This window comes from Desmodus rotundus, chromosome 4, assembly GCF_022682495.2.
Source record: "Desmodus rotundus isolate HL8 chromosome 4, HLdesRot8A.1, whole genome shotgun sequence".
Classification (NCBI taxonomy): domain Eukaryota; kingdom Metazoa; phylum Chordata; class Mammalia; order Chiroptera; family Phyllostomidae; genus Desmodus; species Desmodus rotundus.
Genome location: NC_071390.1, coordinates 115,081,152 through 115,105,254, shown reverse-complemented (window position 1 = coordinate 115,105,254; position 24,103 = coordinate 115,081,152). Strand labels below are relative to the sequence as shown.

The following is a 24,103-nucleotide window of genomic DNA, read 5'->3' as shown; positions in this document are numbered from 1 at the left end:
AATTGGATGAGATGAGATTTAAGAGGCAGGGAAGGCAGGGTAATTAATACCAGACTCTGCAGACATAGTAAGAACTTTGGGTTTTAAGTGTGCAGAGGGAAACTGCTGGTAAAGCACTCAGGGCTCTGTATAAATCTAGCTTGTTGCCTGCCTCTTCAGTAGCATCTGCAGCTACTTGACTCAGTGTGTCTTTTTTCTCTACCTTTAAGACTCGGATTAGTCTCTAAACAGCAGTTTTCCAGGAAAATTTCCTAACACATCAAGACTAGATTAAGTGCCTCTTCTATCTATGCCCATAATACCCTATGCTTACCCATATTATTATATTGCATTTACCACCATATATTCCAATTGCCTATTTACTCCTTTGACTAATTCGATTCCATGACAGCGTGGACTATCTTTCTCATCTTTATAACCCAAAGGTCTGTAACTCAGTGAACGGTATGAAGCTGTTAGGGAAGGTATTTCCTGATTCATAAGTTTGGCTTAGGTACCCCCTTCATGAGCCCATAATATTCTCGGTGTAACTATATTAAAACACTTAACACTGTATTAGAATTAGCACTAGATTTGGACCACTTGGAGGATGGCAACTACATCTCATTTTTTGTATTCCTCCTCCTAACCAGCAGTAACATGCCTGACGCACAGGACTCACAAAATGGTAAATAAACAAGGCTCCTATCCTAAAAGCAAGAGAATCAATAATAACAACTAGCTTCTTTTTTGCTATAAGAGGCAAAATGGTCCACTGAGCCAAGAAAATCAGTTAGGCAGGAAGGACTTTGGTTATCAGCGACGATGTTCATCCATACCACCACAATTAGTAAATATTTTCCCTAGCAAAAAATATTGAGGATTCATTATAAATAAAAAGTAAATATTAAAAACTAAGTTTTCTTAGCATCTCTATTACATTTTTAAATTAAATTTATTGGGGTAGCACTGGTTAATAACATTGCATATGTTTCAACTAATACATTCTTATATTCAGTGTCTCTTTTAATCTTACCAGAATGACCCAAAGAGTAGGAAGAATTTTCTCCTTGTTACAATAAAAATTTGAACTCGGAATAACTATTGTATGATTAATGTGATATAAATCTAGAGAGAATTTGGAAAATCAATTCCATTTCACAGCCTTCACATTAATATTTTTGTTTAAGAGAAATAAAGTCTCATGTTTCTTCATTTTTAAGTATCACAGGCAAAGTATTCAGGCTCATAACTGGATTCTAAAAAAATAACATATCTAGGGAAAATGACACAATCAAGACTTTTGTAACAGCAACACTGATAAAATGCCAATGTGTGCCAGGGATTCCTAAACCACGGCTCTCCTGAACACTAACGCCAACTCCCACTACCCCCCACCAAAGGCTACCAGCAAAATGCATGGATATTATCAATAAGCACAATAACTTAATTGCTTAATAAACTAGATGGCCGTTTCAGTATACTAAGTAACTTAAAAAATAACTTCTCCCCACAGGTAATTTTTTAGGCTTATACTTTATGTTTTTTAATTTTAAATTTTAATTTTATTATGTTAAATTTATAATTCATGTGCTTATGGCACACCAATCTAATGTAATGGTATTAAGAGTAGTTATTCATTTGCATCATCTGTCAAAAGTTATTTTTGGTTAAACTTAATCCTGCTTCACAATATTGTTAGCTCACTGGCAACCACGTGAGGAAAATTCCAACAACTCTCCAGGAATGGCAGCTCTTATGTACAAAATGTTCTAGTTGAGGTAGAAATGTTTATATTTATATGGCAGAGCAAGGTAACAGGTACTGGTCAATATTTTTAACCCCTGAAGTAAATCAAGAAACTCAAATTCTTGCTAGGATTCTCAAGCCCTTACCAAAAGTACACTGGTCCTCAAGTGAGATTCTGGAGATCTGAAAAGAAACCTTCCACATGTTTCCAGCAAGGTACATGCCATTTCAATATGGTGATGGGAAAAGTCTGATAGAAGCATCTGTAATAATAATAATGATGAAAAACCACAAAGACAATACTTCAATCCACTAGAGAAAATAAAAAAATTGTATTTCTAATCTACGTAAATTTAAAAATGTCAATAGAAAAAACAAAAGTAATCTAACTTTAGTTCAACAATCTTCATTGCTGGTTATCTTTTGTGTTTCACGATAAAAACTTTATCTAAAAACTTCAATATATTTAAATGTCTTTGCTTTTAGATGGACATATGAAAACTAATATCAAAGCCACATATTTAAACACATCACGTACAGAGCTAACATTTTCCAAATGATTTTTTTTGTTAAAGTAAGATTTACTTTTAAAATTCTGACGAAAAAATTATATAAAGTTTACAACAAACACATTACCATAACACTTCAGTAGCATTTATCCTCTCAATCTTTTTCTATGCTTCTATTTTATAAACAAAAATAGATTCAGACATGGCTTTTAATATCCTGGTGTTTTGGGGTTCTTTTTGGCTAACATGATTTTCCATGTCCTTATTTATACTATGCCATGATTTAAAAAGGTACATAGTACTGTATAATATAAACTATGCTAAAAGTTAATTGATTCTTATTTACTGGACATTCAAATTATTTATAATGTCTTGCTATTATAAACAAGGATATAACAAACATCCCTATAATCTGTACATACATTTATGATTATTTCATGAAAACCAATTTACAGAAATAGAATTTCTGTCAAAGAAATGTATAGCCTTCCTATATAATTTTTAATAATTAATCCCAAGCAATATACTAATATGGTAAATTATTCCTTTCAATTACCGCATTGAGAAAGCTTTCACAATCCCTCTCAAAATTGTGTCCAGAGTTTCCCTAAATGTACTTTGTAGTGTTCTGAGATGCTCCAAGTAGACTTAGGAAACTTAACCCCTTGAATGTTTATAAGGACTGTATTTTTAACACTCTTAATTAACTCATAAATTAAAGAAATTTGTTTAATTTGTTTATTAACTCAGGGTTTTCCCTGAGTTAATAAATGAATTTGAATCCATAGGACCCATTTTGTATAATATACCTAGTAACATCCCAAGGAAATCAATTTGATAAAAGGTATTATTGTTAGTAATGACCAATTCCAAATGCAGAATTATTCCATCTATGCTATATCAACTTTATCATATATGATGAGTTACCAATTTCCAGTTTAAATTCCAAAGTAGACTGAAAACATGATCTGATCATTTCAATCTTCTCTAATTAGCTGACTTTCTTTATGGTTGATTTTGATAAATGATCTGTGTGTCTATTTCAAGAGACTAAATTCAGCTGGGTATAGTGCCAATTAAATCAATACTGTTGGGTACAGTGCCAATTAGATCAATATTGTTAACTGTGTTATTCAATTCCGTATATACAATACTTACCTAATTTTGTCTGACCATTCTTTAAGCTACTGGAAGGTGTTTTCAAGTGTGTCATCACTATGTGGATTGGTTTAATTCTCTTTTCCTTGTCGATTTTTGATTGATATATTTTGAAGCTACATTATTGGATGCATATTGATTCAGGAAGTAACACCTTCCCATTAAAATGACCTCTTCACCACTATCAACTAACCTTTATTTCAAATATAGCTTCATACCTTAAAAGTCTATTTTGTCTGATAATAATATAGTCAGGTATCTTTTGAATAGTCCTTCCATAGACTATTTCCCCCATCTTTTTACTTTAGCCTTTCTAACCTTTATACATATTTAAGGGCATGTCTCTTACAGGCAGCATATATTAGTGTTGTTTTAATCAAGTCTTATAGTCCTAAGGCTTTTATTTGATATGTTTTGTCTTTTTATATTTCATGCAATTACTATTAACAGTTGTGTTTTTCTATCTACCATCCTATTTATTGTCTATTTTGCTCATCTGTTAAATACTCCTTTTTATTTCCTTCTTCCCTTTCTTTGGATTAATCCAGTATTTCTTAAGTGTTTCATTTTTTCTCACATTTATAACTTTTACAAAACTTTAAACCTATCAAAAAATTCAAATAATTCAGCACTAACCTTTAAACAATGTAGTGTATCATTTTTTGTGAACATCTTAAACTTAGTTAGTTCTCCAATAAAACGAACAGTTTTGTTCTTTGTTTCAATGTTGATCTGGTCTTTTTTTCGTACCTACAAATTAAAAGAGACATTGCTTAGATAATTAATATTTTAAAATCTCTGTGATAAGAACTGTTATTTTATTAAGACTGAATTCACTCCAAATATTTTAAATAAATTTCAGTATAATTTCTGCTATATTCGAATGGTTTTAAGTTAAGGCAAAATAAGATCTGAACATCAGTGCTACGAAGTGCTTTGCAAAACAGTTCCAGGGTCAAATAACTTGGGGAAATAACGCTTTTTATCAGACTTAAAGAGGATCTCAAAATAAGAAACCTATTTGACTTAAAATATTTCTAACATTTATTTGGCAACATAAATCCCCCTTTTGAAATGTTAACAATGACTAGTTAACATCCCACTACATTAATATTGTAAGAAAACACACCTTAGGAGATGCTGCTTTAAAAATAATGAATGTGACTTCCTGCCAAGATGGAGGCACAGGTAGATACACTTTGCCTCCTTGAACAACCAAAAGAAGGACAAAAAATTTAAAAAGCAAAAAATAAACAGAACTGCCAAAAATCAAACTGTATGGAAGTCTGACAACCAAGGAGTTAAACAAGAAACATTCATCCAGACTGGTAGGAGGGGGCAGAGATCGGCAGCTGGGGTGGAGAGGACAAGCAGCAAGGCAGCGACTGGAGGACCAACAGTCCCACATTTGCATGCAGATAAACTGGGAGGAACAACTGGGGGGTGAGACAGACGGGGTAACCCAGGGTTCCAGCTCGGGGAATAAAGCCTCAAAACCTCTGACTAAAAACACCTGCGTGGGTTGAGGTAGCAGCAGAAGAAACTCCAGTCCTCACAAGAGAGTCCACTGGAGAGACCCACAGGGTCCTAGAATGTACACACACCTACCCACATGGGAATCAGCAACTGAATGGCCCAATTTATTTGTGGCTAGTGGGGGAAGTGACTGAAGGCCAGCCAAGAGCTGAGCAAGCGGCATTGTTCCCTCCTGGACCTCTCCCCCACATATAGCACCACAACGCAGCAACGTGGGTTGCCCCAGCCTGGCAAATAACTAAGGCTCCACCCCTCACTACATAAAAGGTGTTCCAGAACACCTTTTTGGCCCAAAAGAAAGAACAGATCAAAGCTCCAGAAAAAATACAACTAAGTAATGAAGAGACAGCTAATCTATCAGATGCACAGTTCAAAACACTGGTAATCAGGATGCTCACAGAAATGGTTGAGTATGGTTCCTAAAACAGAGGAAGAAGTGAAGGCTATAAAAAGTGAAATAAAGGAAAATGTACAGGGAACCAACAATGAAGGGAAGGAAAATGGGACACAAATCAACAGTTTGGACCAGAAGGAAGAAATAAACATTTAACCAGAACAGAATGAAGAAACAAGAATTCAAAAAAATGAGGAGGCTTAGGAACCTCCAGGACAACTTTAATGCTCCAACATCTGAATCATAGGGGTGCCAGGAGGAGAAGAGGAAGAGCAAGGAATGGAATACTTACTTGAAAAAATAATGAAAGAGAACTTCCCTAATCTGGCCAAGGAAATAGACTTCCAGGAAGGCCAGGAAGCTCAGAGTCCCAAAGAAGTTAGACCCAAGGAAGCACGCACTAAGGCACATCATAATTACATTACCCAAGATTAAAGATAAGGAGAGAATCCTAAAAGCAGCAAGAGAAAAGGAGACAGTTACCTACAAAGGATTTCCCATAAGACTATCAGCTGATTTCTCAAAAGAACCTTACCAGCAAGAAGGGACTAGAAAGAAGTATTCCAAGTCATGAAAGGCAAGGACCTACATCCAAGATTGCTCTATCCAGCAAAGCCACCATTTAGAATGGAAGGGCAGATAAAGTGCTTCCCAGATAATGTCAAGTTAAAGGAGCTCATCATTACCAAGCCCTTACTATATGAAAAGTTAAAGGGACTTATGTAAGAAAAAGATGATCAAAACCATGAAGAGTAAAATGACAACAAACTCACAACTATCAACAATTGACCCTAAAAAAGGCAAAAACAAAAACAAACTAAGAAACCAACTAGAACAGGAACGGAACCACAGAAATGGAGATCACACGGAGGGTTATATGCAGGGAGGGGGGAGACAGAAGAACGGGGAAAAGGTACAAGGAATAAGAAGCACAAATGGTAGGTACAAAACAGACAGGGGAAAGTTAAGAATAGTATGAGAAATGGAGGAGCCAAAGAACTTACATGTATGACCCATGTACATGAACTAAGGGAATGTTGGTGTGTGGGGGGGGCAGGGCAGAGGGGAATAAAAGGGAATAAAATGGGACAACTGTAATAGCACAATCAATAAAATATATTAAACAAATAATGTTAAGAGATCACTTAAGCAAAAACATTAAGGCTCAGGGTATTATAGTGACAAGCTATTGCTTTATTATTATAGATTCTTTATAATGAAATTTCCCATATAATAATTATCTTTTTTAACACTAGTCACAGTTATATACCAAAGTTCAAATCCTTTACAAATATAACCCCCTACATAGGCACATACTTCAAGAAGCGCTGAATACAACAAAATCCTATCACAACAGTACAATGTGAACAGACACCTGAAGATAAATGTAATTGGATTCAACCTCAGCATTACATTTTCATCAGAAAACCAAACCTACAGTCCTGAAATTTTTTATTTGAATAAAAAGAACAATAATATGGTGGTGCCTTCAACTACTTTGTCGTTCCTTACTTTTTCAGAATACTATCCTGTCTTATTTGTTCCACATAATAACATTCTAAAAGGAACAATTGCTGTTACAATTCTGATTTAGTAGTTAGGACAAAAACCAAAGAACACAAACGTATCAAACCTATGACTTGACCAAGAATCAATACTTAAATCCCTGTCTTCCTTTAGTGAGAATTACACTACACTACACTAGTGTGTGCTATCCTAACCTGGCCAGTGGCTAGACAATTAATGGTAATAATTTATTATAAACTCTAAACTTCTACATACTCATACAGCTAACAGTTAAATGAAATTTATCACCTTCACTTTTTTTTTTTTAAGTTTTCTTATTTTTAGAGAGGAAAAGGGAGGGAGAAAGAGAGGGAGAGAAATATCAATGTGTGGCTGCTTCTTGCACGCCCCCAACTGGGGACCTGGCCTGCAACCAGGCATGTGCCCTGATCAGGAATCAAACCAGTGACCTTTAGGTTTGGGGGATGACATGCAACCCACTGAGCCACACCAGTCAGGGCTATCATCTTCATTTTTAAGAATGTAGATTCTATAGCATGCAGAAGTAAGTTTTTAGACTTTTTAGATCTTCAGGGATAATTTTTAAACAAAACTATTTACTCATTTAAAAGAAAAAATCAGAGCTCACCATAATTGTATTTAATTTAAAGCTCCAATAAAATTGTATCAATTAAAAATAAAAATCACAAAAATTCAACTTACAGAACTTTATTTTAATCACATCATTAAGGTATTCAAAATAACTTTGGAACTAGAGATAAATAGAAAAAATAGAATTAACTAGATTTTAGTTTCTAATATTAAAAAATTATATTGAATAAACTTGACTGTTTTAGCCTTGCAATTTAAAATACAGTCTTTATAAAGACCTTTTCACAAATATGTCTGATAAGCACTGCATATAAAAAATCTCATTAATTTTTCTTAGTTTGTGAACTGCCAGGATAGATTAAGAATATGGATCCTGGGCCATATTTGCTGGGTTTAAATCCCAGTTCTATCATTTTACTAGCTGTTACTTAAAGTCTATGCCTCTATTTCTTATCTGTGTAATGGAATAAAAGTAACATGCTTCGTAGGGGTGGTGTGAGTCTTAAAGTGAATTGGTACATGTAAAGCACATGTACCAAACCATAACTACCCAGACCACAAGAGTCAAGTATTAGCTACTATAAATTTAATCTATGTTTGTATATTTGTATCATTAATACATGGACACTAAATATTTACTGAGTAAACAAATAAATGAAAATGCTTAATGTTTCCATATATACTGCAGTGATGAAAGAATAAAAGATCTATGTTTAGAACATCTAAGCCCTTAAGGTCATTCTGTGCAATTTTTTGAGGGTACCTGTATTCGGACAATTCATGTAAATTCTGTGAACCTGTTGGCTCATTTGGTAAATTAAGAATAAAGATAAGAATGATGATGATTGTGGTGGTAATGACAACTATACTTCACTTGATGCTAAGCAAGTAATGTACAGAGCAAAAGATTATACAATCTTTAAAATGATGTTTAAGGAGTGCTTCGAATGACACTGTAAAATGCTTCTGCATGAGAAATAAGTAATGAAAAATTATAATATACAATATAAACTACAGAGGGATAAAGGTAAAGAAAATATACTAAAATATTACTGGAATTTACTTCTAAGTGATGAAATTGTCTTCTTTCTACTTTATATATTTTGTATCTTCTAAATCACGTCCTTATTTTTTATGTTATCTTATTTACTTTAGGGTTAAAGTAATGTAGAAACAAAGAACATATAAAGAAGTATTTCAGAAACAATATACTGAAGCTGAATAGTTAGGGGGATTAGGGCTGGGAAATACATATACATGTTTTTAAAAATCTTCTTGGGTGATTCTGGATACACAAGCTCTTAACTACTGTTATGGAGTATGATACAATTTTAAGTATTACTGTACATTACAGCTTTCAAAACATGTAACATAGTGTATTATCCACAATTACTCTTAAACATTGCGGATAAGGAGGTACAATCAAACTAACATGACAAAATTACAGAATTTTTAAGTGAAGTTATTAGAAATCAATTATTTAATTGCCTCATTTTCAGATTAAAAAAAAAGGCTTTTCAAGAGACTGTAACTTATTTAAAAAAAAAGACTAATTTATTCTCCTCATTCAATATTTTCCAGTATCATTTGCTGACTCCTTTTGATCAAAAGATTTGTCAAAACACTTCTGCAAAAGTAAACACAAATGAATTAATAATGTATAATTTTCTTTAATTTTTATTTACTTAGTTTTAGAGAGGGGGAAGAGAAGGAGAAAGAGAGGGAGAAAAACATCGATGTGTAGTTGCCTTTCACACATCCCCAGCTGGGGATCCTGCCTGCAACCCACACATGTGTCCTGACTGGGAATCGAACTGGCGACCCTCTGGTTTGCAGGCTGGTGCTCAATCCACTGAGCCACACCAGCCAGGGCACAACGTGTAATTTTTATATATGTTTTAGTTCAATAATGTCTCATAAGATTTTACTTATATAACCAATCATCTTTTAGCAAAAATGGTGCTTACAGCTCATTTATTAATGACAGCTGAAATTGAGATTAATTTAATAACTAAATTCATATGCATTAATAAAAACTCTTCAGATATGTCAACATACAACAAGTAAAAATTTCTGAGGCTTATCATTCATTATTCCCTTATAGAAAGAACCCTCCCACCTCCAAACATCATCCAAGTAGACATTATACTTTCTGCCCTCCATAATTTGCTCGTTTTGTTTTACATAAACTTTATTCTTGTAATTATTCAAATAATTTTTCATGAAATCTACTATAGGCTAAACGCTTAGTCTATAAATAAGTAAATTTTCCTTAAAAAAAACTTTTTTATCCTATGGACTACTGATCTCCAAAGTTGGGTAGGAAAGACTCTTCTCATCTTTTGGGGTGTGGAAAAAAGAAATTTTGCGACATCTATACTTCTATTATGTTTTTGTCTTTCTATCATACTTTTCAATGTGCCTTTCTGTATTTTATAATGTGCATAAAATATTTGGTACAATTGCAAAGGCATGTAATTTATAAATAAATATACCTATATTGGGATATGTAGTTAATTATTTTACTGAGAGGCTCACTGAAAAAGCTAAAAGAACACTAATTTTTAAAATGTCAATCATTGAGGGTGATTTGCTTAACTTTATATAAAAGTTGTCCCTTCCATTATCAAAAAGGTAGACTCTGCTGAAAATCTGGAGAACACAGACAACCAGAAAAGAAAAAGTATTTCTCACTGTTCAAAGACAGTCACTGCTAACATATTCATATCCAATTCGTTCTTTAGACATTTTAACACAATCATAAGTTTATTATGTGTAAAATTTTATAGTTTGCTTTTTCCTTAAAGTACTTTCTCTATGATATGAAAACTGTTTGGTAAATACCACTTTCAAAAGCTCTGTATCATTTTCTAAATCCATTGTTGGGCTTTTAGATTATTTTCCCTTTTTTCCCCCCTATTACAGTTCATGATGTCAATAAAGCTTTGGGGGTATATGATTGTCACGACAGATTCTTCAAGTTGTCCAATGTACGAATGCCTCTAAGGATCTTGAAACATATTGCCAAATTCCTTCTCCAAATTTCAGTCACAGTATATGTGAATGATTTCTCATTTCTATTAGCTTTACTACTCTGTCAGTCAAATGACCAAATCTTTTGAGCTAGAATACTATAATTTATTTGACTATTATATGTGTTTAATACAGTTTTGCTAATCAGCTTTATTTCTCAGGTGAGATTCTTAAGCAGAGGACAAATACAATCAGATTTTGACAACATGATAGAGCTAGAGAGAAGGCAGAGATGGGGACACCTGGTTAAAAAGCTTCCTCATAATTCAAGCTATGGAAAATGAAAGGCAACAGCACTGGGTATGAAGAGGAGACCCTAGATCTGAGGAGGTATTTTAGAAGATGGTATCAATAGAATTTGGTGATCACTGGTCACCAAATATCTGACCCTAAATGTCAGAGGAGCAAAAAATTGAGGTATTTCTCTTAGTGATCAGATAAAATATATTGCAAATTTACAGGAAAAATATAGAAGTGGATATAAGAGAAGGATAAAGACATTTTTGAGAAGAAATTGAGTTTATGAACATATTTAGCTATGTTCATAAGTACATGAGAACTAATTAGGCACCAGAAGAGGGGTTTAAATATGTACTGGAGATTGCTGGGAAATAGCTGTTAACTGAGCCCCAGGTAAAACATATTCCGTAAAAAAGGCAGGTGAAGGAAGAAAGTCTGGGGAACACTAACACGTAAACTCAGCTAGAAAAAAACAGCAAAGGATATTGAGAATGGTAGTCACAAGTAAGAATTAGGAGAAATTTGGACCCAAAATGGCAGAGGAATAAGTGGAAGCTACACTAAAGTCCTCCCAGGACCAAAGTGGAATTACAAGTAAATTATAGAAAAATCATCCTGAATAACCAACTGAACACTAGCTGGAGAGAAGCCTTCTAACTACCGACAGACAAAGGAAGCCACTTCACCACAACATGACTGGCAGGGAGTTCAGAGGAGGCACAAGAGGGCAGGCTGGGCTCCCATGGATTGCAGCTGAAGTGCTGAAATGACATTTCAGGAGCCAGGGTGTTCCCCATGAAGAGCATGGGGTCTAAACCAAGCTGGGCTCCCCAGCTACAGCACCAGAACTGTGAAAGGAACCCAAATAACACATGGCAGTGAAAAACAGCAGGTTTTCTGTCCAGGGAGAGACAGCAGGAGATTCAGAGAGCATCTTACAGGGCAAATGCACAAAATTCCGTTTGCAGACACTTACCCTGGGCTCTGGCAGAGGAAAGGCAGAGCTGACTAGAGACACACAAGGAGAGTTTGGGGCTGCTGGTTCTGGGGAGAGAACTGAAGGAAGAGCCACCATAATCCCTACACTGAGTCATCCCCCATACTGCTGAAGCCATCTTGCTCAGGCAGAGCAATACCCACCAAGTGGCTTCACCCTGTCTTAAGCCCTGCTGTGCAGGACTACAGCTGGCAGACATTCACTGATGAACACTACAGAAAGCCTACAGGCCGAAGCAGATCCAGCAGGCCTGGTGCCATTAAAGCCAGCCTTGTTGCACAGCCTGGTTCATTGTGCACAAACACAAGGCCAGTAGAGGGAGCCACAAGCTGTGGATTGTGCGTTGCTCCAAACACGTTGCTTAGGGCAAGGCACAGGCAGAGTCGACTTAGGTCTGCACCAGAGACTTGCAGATACACAATACACAGAAACCTAATACACAGAAACAAATACAAAGAGACAGCCCAAACTGGAGAATAAAGAATCAGGACCCAAATGAAATAAGAGAATTCAACAGAAAAACAACTAGAGAGTATTGAGGCAATCAATTTATCAGATAGTGTTTAGAGTACTGATTATAAGGATACTCAATAGCATGAAAAAAAGACATAGAAACCATAAAAAAGGACCAGTCAGAAATAAAGAATGCAATATCTGAAATAAATAATACACTGGAAGGAATAAACAGTAGGTTAGATGAAGGAGAGGATCACATCAGTGATTTGGAAGACAAGGTAGGGAAAAAAACACTCGGGCAGAGCAGCAAGAAGAAAAACAAATTTTTTACATGAGGGGAGCTTAAGTAACCTTTGTGACAACATGGACTGTAACAACATCCACATCACGGGAATACCAGAAGGAGAAGAGAGTGAGTGAGGGATCGAAAACCTATTTGAAGAAATAATGTCCAAAAACTTCCCAAATCTGGTGAAGGAAAAAGACATACAAGTCCAGGAAGCTCAGAGAGTCCCAAACAAGTTGGACCCAAAGAGGCCTATACCAAGACACACCATAATTAAAATGACAAGGCTTAAAAACAAGGAGAGATTCCTAAAAGCTCCAAGAGAAAAGCAGGTAGTTACCTACAAGAGAGCACCAATTACACCGTCATCTGATTTCTCAACAGAAACATTTCGAGCCAGAGGCAATGGCATGAAATATTGAAGGTGATGAAAAGCAAGGACCTACAACCAAGGCAACTATACCCAGCAAAGCTATCATTTAAAATCGAAGGAGAAATAAGGAGCTTTCTGGACAAGAAAAAGTAAAAAGAGTTTGTTAACACCAAGCCAGTACTGAAATAAACGTTAAAGGGCTTGCTTTACAAAGAAGAAGAAAGAATGGAAAAAAAAACCCCAAAACAGAAGAGAAGTCTAACAATAAAATGGCACTAAATATGTGTCTATCAAAAATCACCTTAAATGTAAACAGCTTAAATGCTCCAACCAAAAGACATAAGGTAGCTAAATGGATATGAAAACAAGACCCATAGAAATGTTGTCTCCAAGAGACCCACTTCAGAGTAAAAGATACATGCAGACTAAAAGTAAAGGGATGGAAAAAGATATTTCATGCAAATGGAAAGAAAAAAAAAAGCTGGAGTAACAACACTTTTATCGAACAAAATAGAGTTTAAAACCAAGACTATAGTAAGAGATAAAGGACGACACACATGATAAAGGGAACAATCCAACAAGAAAACAACCCTAGTAAACATTTCTGCATCCAACACAGGAGCACCTAAATATGTAAAGCAAATCTTGAAGGACATAAAGGGAGAGATCAACAGAAATATAGTCATAAGCAGGGATTTTAAACACCCCAATTGATTTCAACTAATAGATCTAGGCAGAAAATCAACAAGGACTTAACAAGACACTACAAAAAATGGATTTAACTGGTATCTTCAGAGTGTTTCACCCCAAAGCAACAGAATGTATATATACTTTTCAAATGCATATGGAACATTTTCTAAGATAGACCACATGTTAAGACACAAAAAACTTCAATAAATTCAAGACTGAAATCATATCAAGCATCTTCTCTGACCACAATGCTATAAAACTAGAAATCATTCACAAGAACACTGAAAAATACACAAAGACATGGAAACTTAATAACATGTTACTAAACAATGAATGTGTCAACAAAGAGATCAAGAAAGGAATCAAAAGATACCTTAAAACAAATTAAAGAACACAACAATCCAAAATCAGTGAGACACAGGGAAAGCAATCCTAAGAGGGAAATTCACAGCATTATAGGCCTATCTCAAAAAAACAAGAAAAAGCTCAAACAATCTAACTTTACACTTAAGAGTAATTTGAAAAAGAACAACAAACAAAGCCCAAAGTGAGTAGAAGGAAATAATTAAGATCAGAGCAGAAATAAACAAAAGAGTCTAAAAAATGATATAAAAGATCAATGAATCCCAGAGCTGTTTTCTTTAAAAGATAAACAAGATTGACAAATTTTTACCCAGACTCAGCAAGAAAAAAAGAGGACCCAAATAAGTAAAATCATAAATGAAAGAGGAAAAATAACTAATATCAAAGAAATACAAAGGATTGTATTTCTATTGCATATTATAAACAACTATATGCCAACAAACTGGGCAACCTGGATGAAATAAATTCCTAGAAACATACAATCTTCCAAAACTAAATCAGAAAAATCAGAGTCTCTAAATAGATGACACCCAGTGAAACTGAATCAGTAAAAACAACAACAAAACAACAAAAAAACTTGTAATAAAAAAAACTCACAACAAAACAAACACCCTGGACGAGATGGCTTCACAGGTGAATATTACCAAACATCCAAAAAGAACTAACATGTATCCTTCTCAAACTATTTCAAAAATTTCAAGAGGAGGGAAAGCTCCCAAGCTCATTTTACAAGGCTAGCATTATCCTAATTCCAAAACTAAATAAAGACACTACAAAGAAAGAAAATTATAGGCCAATATCCCTGATGAACATAGATGCTAAAACCCTTAACAAAATGGAAACTGAATACAGCAATACATCAAAAAGATCATATACCACAATCAAGTGGAATATCTTCTCAGAATGTAAGGTTGGTGTAACATTCATAAATCAATAAATAAGATTCACCACATAAACAAAATGAAGGAAAAAAACCACATGATCATATTAATAGATGCAGAAAAAGCATTTGATAAAATCAAACACCCAGTTATGATAAAAACTTTCAGCAAAGTGGGTCTAGAGGGAAGGTACCTAAACATAATAAAGGCCATATGTGACAAACCAACTGCCACCATCATACTCAAAGGGCAAAAACTACAAGTGTTCCCCTTAAGATGGGGACCAAGACAGAGATGCCCCCTTTCACCTCTCTTATTCAAATCAGTATTGTAAGTCCTAGTCACAGCAATCAGACAAGAAGAAGAAATTAAAAGCATCCAAATTGGAAAGGAATAAGTAAAACTGTCTTTATTTGCAGATGACATGATACTGTACATAGAGAATGCCAAAGATCCCACCAAGAAACTACCAGAATTGATAAATGAATTCAGCAAAGTAGCAGGATACAATATACAAAAATCAGCTACATTTTTATATGCCAATAATGAACTCACAGAAAGGGAAATTAAGAAAACAATCCCACTCACAATTGCTTGAAAAAGAAGGAAATACCTAGGAATAAACCTAACCAAGGATGTAAAAGATCTATACTCGGAAAATTATAAGACACTAAAAGATAGATACTGGAGAAGACACAAATAAGTGGAAGCACATATAGTGTTCATGGAATAGGAAGAATTAACATTGTTAAAATGTCCATACTACCCGAAGCAATCTACAGATTCATCCAATTTCTAACAAAATCCCAACAACATATTTCACAGAACTAGAACGAGTATTTCAAAAATTTATATGGAACCACAAAAGGCCCTACATAGCAACACTGATCCTGAGAAAGAACAAAGTTGGAGGAATCATGCTACCTAATATCAAACTATACTATAAGGCTACAGTAATAAAAACAGCATGGTACTGGCATAAAAACAGATGCATAGATCAATGGAACAGAGTAGAGAGCCCAGAAATAAACCTACACTTTTATAGTCAATTAATATTCAACAGAGGAAGCAAGCACATACAGTGGGCTACAGATAGTTTATTCAATAAATGGTGTTGGGAAAATTAGACAGACACGTGTAGAAAAAGGAAACTAGACAACCTTCTTACAGCACACACAAGAATAAATTCAAAGTGGAGTAGAGATTAAATATTAAGACCCAAAACCATAAAAGTCCTAGAAGAAAACATAGGCAGCAAAATCTTGGACATAGCTCATAGCAATATTTTATCAGATATATTTCACCAGGCAAGGGAAACAAAAGAAATAAACAAATGGGACTACATCACACTAAAAAGTTTTTGCACAGCAAAGGAAAACATAAACAAAATAAAAAGAAAACCCACAGAATAGGAGGACCTATTAGCCCATACATCTGATAAGAGGTTAATATCCAAAATTTATAAAGAAAGTACAAAACTCAACATGAGAAAAACAAACAACCCAATTAAAATATGGGCAAAGGACCTGAATAGACACTTCTACATAGAGAACATAAAGATGTCCAACAGACATATCAAAAGACACTTAACATCACTAATCATCAAAGAAATGTAAATTAAAACCACAATGAGGAATCATCTCACACCTGTCAGAATGGCTATCATCATAAATCAACAAACAACATGCTGGCGAGCATGTGGAAAAAGGGGGACTCTTTTGCACTGTTGGTCAGAATACACATTGCTGCAGCCACAGTGGACAGCAGTATGGAGATACCTCAAAAAGTTAAAAATGGATCTGCCTTTTGACCCAAAAATCCAAATTCTGGAAGTATATCTGAAGGAACCCAAAACACTAATTTGAAAGAAATAAGTCCCCTATGTTCACTGCAGAGTTACTTACAATTGCCAAGATATGGAAGCAGCCCAAGTGTCCACCAGTAGATGAGTGGACAAAACAACCATGGGGCATTTACACAATGGAATACTATTTGGTCGCAATAAAGAAAATTTTACCCTTTGCAACAGTATGGATGGACCTGGAGAACATTATGCTAAGTGAAATAAGCCAGTCAGAGAAAGACAAATACCATATGATTTCACTCCTATGTGGAATTTAATGAACAAACTGAATTAACAAGCAAAATAGAGACAGACTCACAGATGGAGAGCAGGATGACAGTTAAGGCACAGTCAGAGGAATGTAGTGGGGAGGGACTGAACAAAAAGGAAAAGGGACTCATGGACGTGGACAACAGTGTGGTGACTGGGGTGGGGAGCATATAAGGGGGCTAAAAAGTAATGGAAAAAATACAATAAAAATAAATTAATTTAAAAAAAACTAGGAGAAAGTGGTGGTAGAGAAGGATTATTATTATAATGCTATATGTGTTCGGGAAATGTGTGATCAACTTTACATACATTATCTCATTTAATTCATAAGAACAATCTTATTTTATGGGCCCAGCAAAACAACTAGCAGAGGATGGTTAACAATCTTATTTTAAAAGATACAATTATTATCTTCATTTAATAGGCAAGGAAACTGAGGTTTAGAGCACTTAAGTAACTTGGCCAAAGTTACAACGCTAGCATGTGGTAGAGCCAGAATGACAGTTTCCTAAAAAGCAGAAGAGTCCAGGGGTTTAGAATCTGCAGAAACATCAACTAGCATAAGGCGATTAGACAGACACTGGTGGTCTCTGATGGTAGAACAACGGATAAGTGTCAGCAGAAGAGACAAGTATACTTTAAGAAATTCAAGCAAGAAGAAAATAAAAGAGAATGAGTAGGGGGCGGTTGAGAGAAATTTCTTGTTGCTATTATTTTATTTTCATGTAAGGGTGAGAGTTGTTAAGCATATTTTTAGCCTAATAAAAAGTCATTGGCAAAGTGCACAGATTTGGGGGTGAGGAAGGAAAGATCCTGGAAAAAGTAGGAGTTCCCATAAGACTATCAGCTGATTTCTCAAAACAAACCTTAGAGGCAAGAAGGGGCTGGAAAGAAGTATTCCAAGTCTTGAAAGGCAAGAACCTACATCCAAGATTGCTCTATCCAGCAAAGGTATCATTTAGAATGGAAGGGCAGATAAAGTGCTTCCCAGAAAAGGTCAAGTTAAAGGAGTTCATCATCACCAAGCCCTTATTATATGAAATGTTAAAGGGACTTACCTAAGAAAAAGATGATGATCAAAAAATAGTATAGGAAATGGAGAAGCCAAAGAACTTACATGTATGACCCATGGACATGAATTAAGGGGGGGGGGGGGGCGGGGGAAGGATTGCTAGTATGAATGGGGGTACAGGGAGGAGGGGAGTTATAGGGAAAGAAATGGGAAAACTGTAACAATATAATCAATAAAATATACTTAAAAATAAACAGTAGATGACCTCAAGTGCCCTTTCTTTTTTCCACTGGGAACAGTAGTTGCCAAAATATACTCCTAGAATTGATATTCTTCTAGTTACAATCAATAACAAAAACTGCTAATTCCCTCAACTCCCATCCCAATTTTCAGAAGTAGGAGGGGAAGATTACATGAATAGACTTTTCTTTAATTTTAAGCTTCTCACCAAAAGCACAAATTACACTTGGTGCAGCAACTTCTGTTTTAATTTTGGATTTGGTTGAGGGTGTAGTGTATACATATAACTAAATACAATACAGTTATACTGTTTGCTAGTAAAACAGTCTCTTGTTGTATGAAGAGATTAAATATATTAACAAGAATATCATGACTTCTGGCCCTGGCTAAGCGGTTCATGTGGTTCGAGTGTTGTCCTGTATACCAAGGCACATACAGGAGGCAACCGATTAATGTTTCTCTCCCCAGCCTCCACCCTCTCTCTCAAATGAATGAGTATATCAACGTGTTCTTTGAGTGACTACATATTTAACCATCTCCAGAAGGTTCATGGTGCACGTTACCCTATTAAAGCTTTCTTGACCTCAGTGTTTCTGAACTTCTTTAAACATAGAAACCTGCCCTTACTTACTTAATACTATGAAAATCTGAAATATACTTTGGCAAAAGCTGACCCAGAAAAATCTTAAACACCTATGGTAAGAAGCCTTTAGAGATAGACTGATACTTTCTCCTTCCTCTGAACTCAAGGCACTCCCTCTCAAACAAGTCATTTGGCAATTAAGTATGCAATTTCTTTCAATATCAAATATAGGGTTTAATTTTTTTATTTCTCTCTTGCTTTTATGAGTGTTTATGCCTTATCTCCCCAACTACATAGTGAGATTCTTAACCTCAGGAATTGTTCTGAGTGCTCAACAATACTGACCTGAGCAAACCAACTGCAGTAAAGCGCATATTGAGCAGAGCAAACATTTATTTGCATTCCAAGCAATTGCTATAAAGCTAAATTTTGTAAACACAATGTTTCCATTGGATAACATAAACACATATATTTCATGTCTTTTCAAAGTCTACCAGTGTATAACTTTTAGTAACCTTTAAGATATCATTTTACTCCTTTCATGACTATATTTGAAACTTAACACCTACACAAAATGACGGTAAGGTGGGTTTTGAATAATCACTAACATGCAATCCATTAAGACTCCTGAGACCAGAAAGAGAAGGAAGTTGTCTGGTAACAGGTCCCTGGTACTTAACCAGGTGGTACTCTTTAAAGAATTCACCACCATCCAAGGTAAAGATTCTAAACGCAAGAATCAATAAAAACATGGGCTACAAAAGCATTCACTGAGCTCACACCATTTGTGGAGCCTCATGTGCCCCAAACATTTGGACCCCCAACATCTAAACAGGCATCCTATAGGCACTGCTCCCTGACTCATCATGGCCAAATCCCATGTTTCTTCTGGGAACACCAATGAGGCCTACTGGCTGTCTTGACCTTGGAAATTTGTTTTTCCTTTACAAAAGCAAAAAGTGCAGTACCTACACTGGAGCAACAGCTCACCTCCAAATTGCACTACCACTTAATCATTTCAACCTCTGTTGAGTAAATTTACATTTAAAAAATTTAGAAGATCTATATTCTGAACTGTTATATCACTAACAAATTTCAAAATTATGCTTACCAATATAGTAATCATATTCTTAAACTAAAGAATCCTCACTCAACTTTTAAGTATATATATACATAAAAATTACAAAATAAATGCTTAAATACATACATGAAATCTGAAATCCCCCCTCAGCATGGAACAAAGATCCTCTGCTACATCAGACATGCAGGGATGCAATGTAGCAACCAATCTTGCATAAAATGGTAGCAAATCCAACCTGCAAAAGTTATATTGATATGTGTAAAAGGAAACACACCAAAAATAATTCAGTTAAAAATTTAAACATCCTCAGATATATTCACAAATAATTATAAAAACTAATAATCATACAGACATGCCTATTTATCGCCATCATAATGAAGCACACAGAAATTCAATTTGCCTTGTAAAAGCTTATTAATAATCAGGTATTTTCCATTCAGTGCCTTATCACACATTTGCAATTGTACTTAGTACATAATTTTTGATAAAGTATCAAGTATCAAGTGAAGAAAAAAACTAAGTTTTTACATAGGCTAAACTTTTAATCACATAATTACTGAGTAAACAAATTAATTTAAATAGTGCAAAACAAGAATCCTTTTAAACCATTTCCTTTACTTATCCATGGATAAGTTATTTGAAAACCTTGATGTCTAAAGTAAAAGAGTAACCAATAATCAAAAAGGCGTCTAAGGGTCAAAAATCTTATCACAAACTCACATACTAACTTACAGATTTTATGCACTATAGAACCCATTTACTCTTACTTAAGACAATAAATAGCAAATATGTGGTTACTCATGCTGCCAACCCCTTTTCATTATCACAGTACTTTCTCATCAAACTTGGATGCCACTCCAGAATCTTGCTTAACGCAGCAGTCCAGGCAGGCACTACCAATCAGAATCAACACACAAGCTAAAATTTACTTTTTATTCCTGCCATAGATATTATTTTATAAAACTTGGTTATCCAATGATTCAACACTCCGCAGATCAGATGCTAAAGATAAGAAGCAGTGAGGAACTAATAAAATAGCTGCACTGACAGTAGTAAGTAATGGACGCTGACACTGAGGAAGGGAGCACAGCCTGAATCAGACATTTAGAACACTAACAAATAATCCTGTAAGTTTTAATTATCCCTGAATTTCCACTGTAGATAATTCATTAAAATGATTTGACCATAAGAGAAAAGTCTGTATACAATGAAAGGCTTAGAACTGGATCTGGAAAACTCCCAGCATGAACAGATTAAGCCTTAGCTGGATGAAGGAACATAGTGAAGGAAGAAAGAATGCAGATAAAATTTGAAAGGTGGGGTCGATCCTGATATACCGTGGTTGAGGGTTTGATCCCTGGTCAGGGCACATATAAGAATCAACCAACTGAATGCATAAGTAAGTGGAGCAACAACTGATGAAAGAAACTAAGAAAAAGAGAAGGAAGGGAGGGGAAGGAGGAGGAGGAGGCAGAGGGGGGAGGGGAAGAAGGCAGAGGGGAAGGAAGGAAAGGAGGCAGGAAGGAAGGGAGTCAAGAAGAGGAAAGTGCTCAAATTCATGTATGTCTAAGTGCCTCAAAAACTTTCTATTTCTGTTTGACCATTAAAATTTCTTTAAAAAACTACCATTTATTTAATCCTTAAATGTGCCAGACCCTGTCCAAGGCATCTACCATACATCATTATTTAACTTGTTGATCCCATGAGGTGGACATTACAATCACTGTTTCAGAAATAAAGGAACAGATGCTGAGCCAAGTAAACAACATGGCGGCTCTACAGTAGGTAACTCAGTAAGTTTTTTGAATGCATCATACCCTTTAAAGAAACAGTGAAAAGTATAATCTATTATGTAAAGATTTAAATCAAAACATTTAATGGTAAATTTTATTTTAATTTTTTAAAATTTTTTATAAGTTTTATCAATTGAAGATTATACTCCTGTCACACAGAAAATGCACATATGTGGGCCACATTATTCCTTGATGATATTACAAAAATGATATACTACTGTAAGATACTCTCATAAATATGTAATAATTTTATGAATGTCTGCTATTGCGCAAAAAAAAAAAAAAAAAAAGCCTAGGGCAAACAAACATTTAATGTTCTTGCATAACAGGATTCATGCTAATACCAAATTTACTTTCTAAATTTTCAAACTTCACTTAGAATATTATATTTTAATATATTTATGTTGTTAGAATATTAGGTCTTAATTCTTTCTTTCTCCACTCATAATCAATTGTCAAAGAGGAGTTTAAACCTGTGCTAAGGTTCATAGCTTCCAACTGCCCCTACTACAGGTCAGAAAAATTAAGATATGAGAGTTAAGGTCACAGGATAACAAAGAACAATATACCAGGAGTTAGGAGACTTAAGGTATAAATCTTTCAGATAGTTCTGTGACTTCATTAACCGATATGACTTCATCTACTATTGTCTTCTGCTCACGGCTGTGTGCCATGGGCCCCTCCCTAATTAATTCTCAACACAGCCAGCAAGCCCTTACCTCAGAGCCTCCACTACTGGCTGCTCTCACTGATAGTTCCCCAAGTATCCATTCCCACTGCTTACTTCCTCAGGAAGCAAGTCTTAGCCCCAGAGGCACCCCCTCATTGAGACCCATTGTGAATGCTCCATGGAAACTGCAAATCTATCCAACCCCACCTCTCTCAATCCCTGTACCCTGAACTGTTATTTTTAAAAAAGAATCTATCACCTTCTAACATGTAATTTATTTTACATTTATTGTCTTGTTTGTCACCCTTCCCCACTAGAATGTAAGCTCCATAGGAGACAGTTTATCAGTTCTCAAAACATGCCTAAATCATAGCAGGTGCTCAATAACACTTGATAGAAAAATGTCTCTGGTATCTCACAAGTTTACTGTTAGCTTTTAGTCTATTCACCACCATATTAAGAAAATGTCATCCTATTTTTTAACAATACTAAACTAGATAAAATTTTATATTTTATCAAACAAAAAAGCTCATTTTTCAAATACCTTTCATGGAATTAATGAAATAATCATAGTTTTCCCTTCTGATGGTATATATATTTCCCATCTGTATCAGTGTACCAGCTAATATTGTTGTGAGAGGCTGCATTCAGTTTCGGTAAATTTTTTTTTGAAGGCTCTTTCAACACATTTACCCATTTCATGATGGGTGATTTACAAACGCACCTGCCCACACCTTGCTGAGTATTCAGCAGTTTCTGACCAAAAACAGCATGACCCCCATGCCTCATCCTCCCTTTCACCTCACCCCAAATGACTTTTTTGTTTCCCCAGAAGAAAAAAGTCCTCAAGGGAAACGTTTTGCTGATGTAGAAGACGTGAAACAAAAAACATCAGAAGCACTAAAAGGCATCAAAATCAGGGAGTTCAAAAACTGTTTTGAGCAATGGGAAAAAAAAGTCTCGATAGTTGCACTGCATCAAATGGAGAGTGCTTTGAAGGTGACTTCAGATTAAACATGTAAGAATACAGAATTTTTTATAAATAAATTGTGGTTTTTTTCTAAATCCCCCCTCATACAATATATTTTTCAATCAAATTTGAAATTATAACTTGGCATCAAAAAATTGTTCACTAGGTCATTTTTTTTCTTCTTTTCCTTGGCACTTACACATTTTTTTCTTTTTCAAATTAGCCAAATCTACTTCAAAGCTTACTCCCAGCCCCAAAACAAAGGTAGATACAGCTATTTAAAGTAAAGCAACAAATATTACACACACACACACAAAGTAAAGCAATCTGTGTTATCCATTCAGGCTGCCAATAGTGCACTAACAATACAGGTAAGTGTTTTCAACTTCAGTAGAGATTTTAAAAATAGTTTAAGGATTCCCTGGAAGGTCCAAACTCTTTTAAACCTTTCCAGGTTTTTGTTTCTTTTGCCATGAGCCACATGGAAGTTAAGATATTCCATTCTCTCAGAATCCTCTACCCCACTGAACTCAACACATCCTTCTCAAACGAACAAGTTTCTAAAATTCCTTTTTCCATCGTACTTTACAATTAAATAGTTGAAATTAAATGTCATCCTGCCCTATTTAAATCTTCAAGTTCTATGACTTCATTCATTACTTCACAAAATAAAATCCTTCATGTTGTAATAATGTAATATAGTTTCTCAATGTTAGTCCTGTACAAATGTGCTTTGTCTTTTCTACCTTCCTACAAATGCAAGCCTAAAAAAAATGGAGTGCTAAATTCTGGTCACATTAAATTTATTTAACATAAAACTAGAAAATTTTAATCATCATAAAGAGCAAATTTCTGTTAAAATTTAAGCTAAGTATATTT

General features: G+C 34.9%; 1 protein-coding gene across 2 annotated transcripts in view; it reads right to left on the bottom strand.

Annotated features, from left to right (window-relative positions):
- UPF2 (UPF2 regulator of nonsense mediated mRNA decay) overlaps positions 1-24,103 on the bottom strand; it is a 115,016-nt gene that overhangs the window by 34,146 nt on the left and 56,767 nt on the right. For both annotated transcript variants that reach the window (XM_024580183.4, XM_024580181.4), the window contains exons 9-11: positions 19,918-20,026; positions 4,032-4,145; positions 1,875-1,991 (exon numbers count right to left, since the gene is read on the bottom strand). In XM_024580183.4, the coding sequence (XP_024435951.2) occupies positions 1,875-1,991; positions 4,032-4,145; positions 19,918-20,026 (340 nt within the window). The remainder of the gene's footprint in view (positions 1-1,874; positions 1,992-4,031; positions 4,146-19,917; positions 20,027-24,103) is intronic.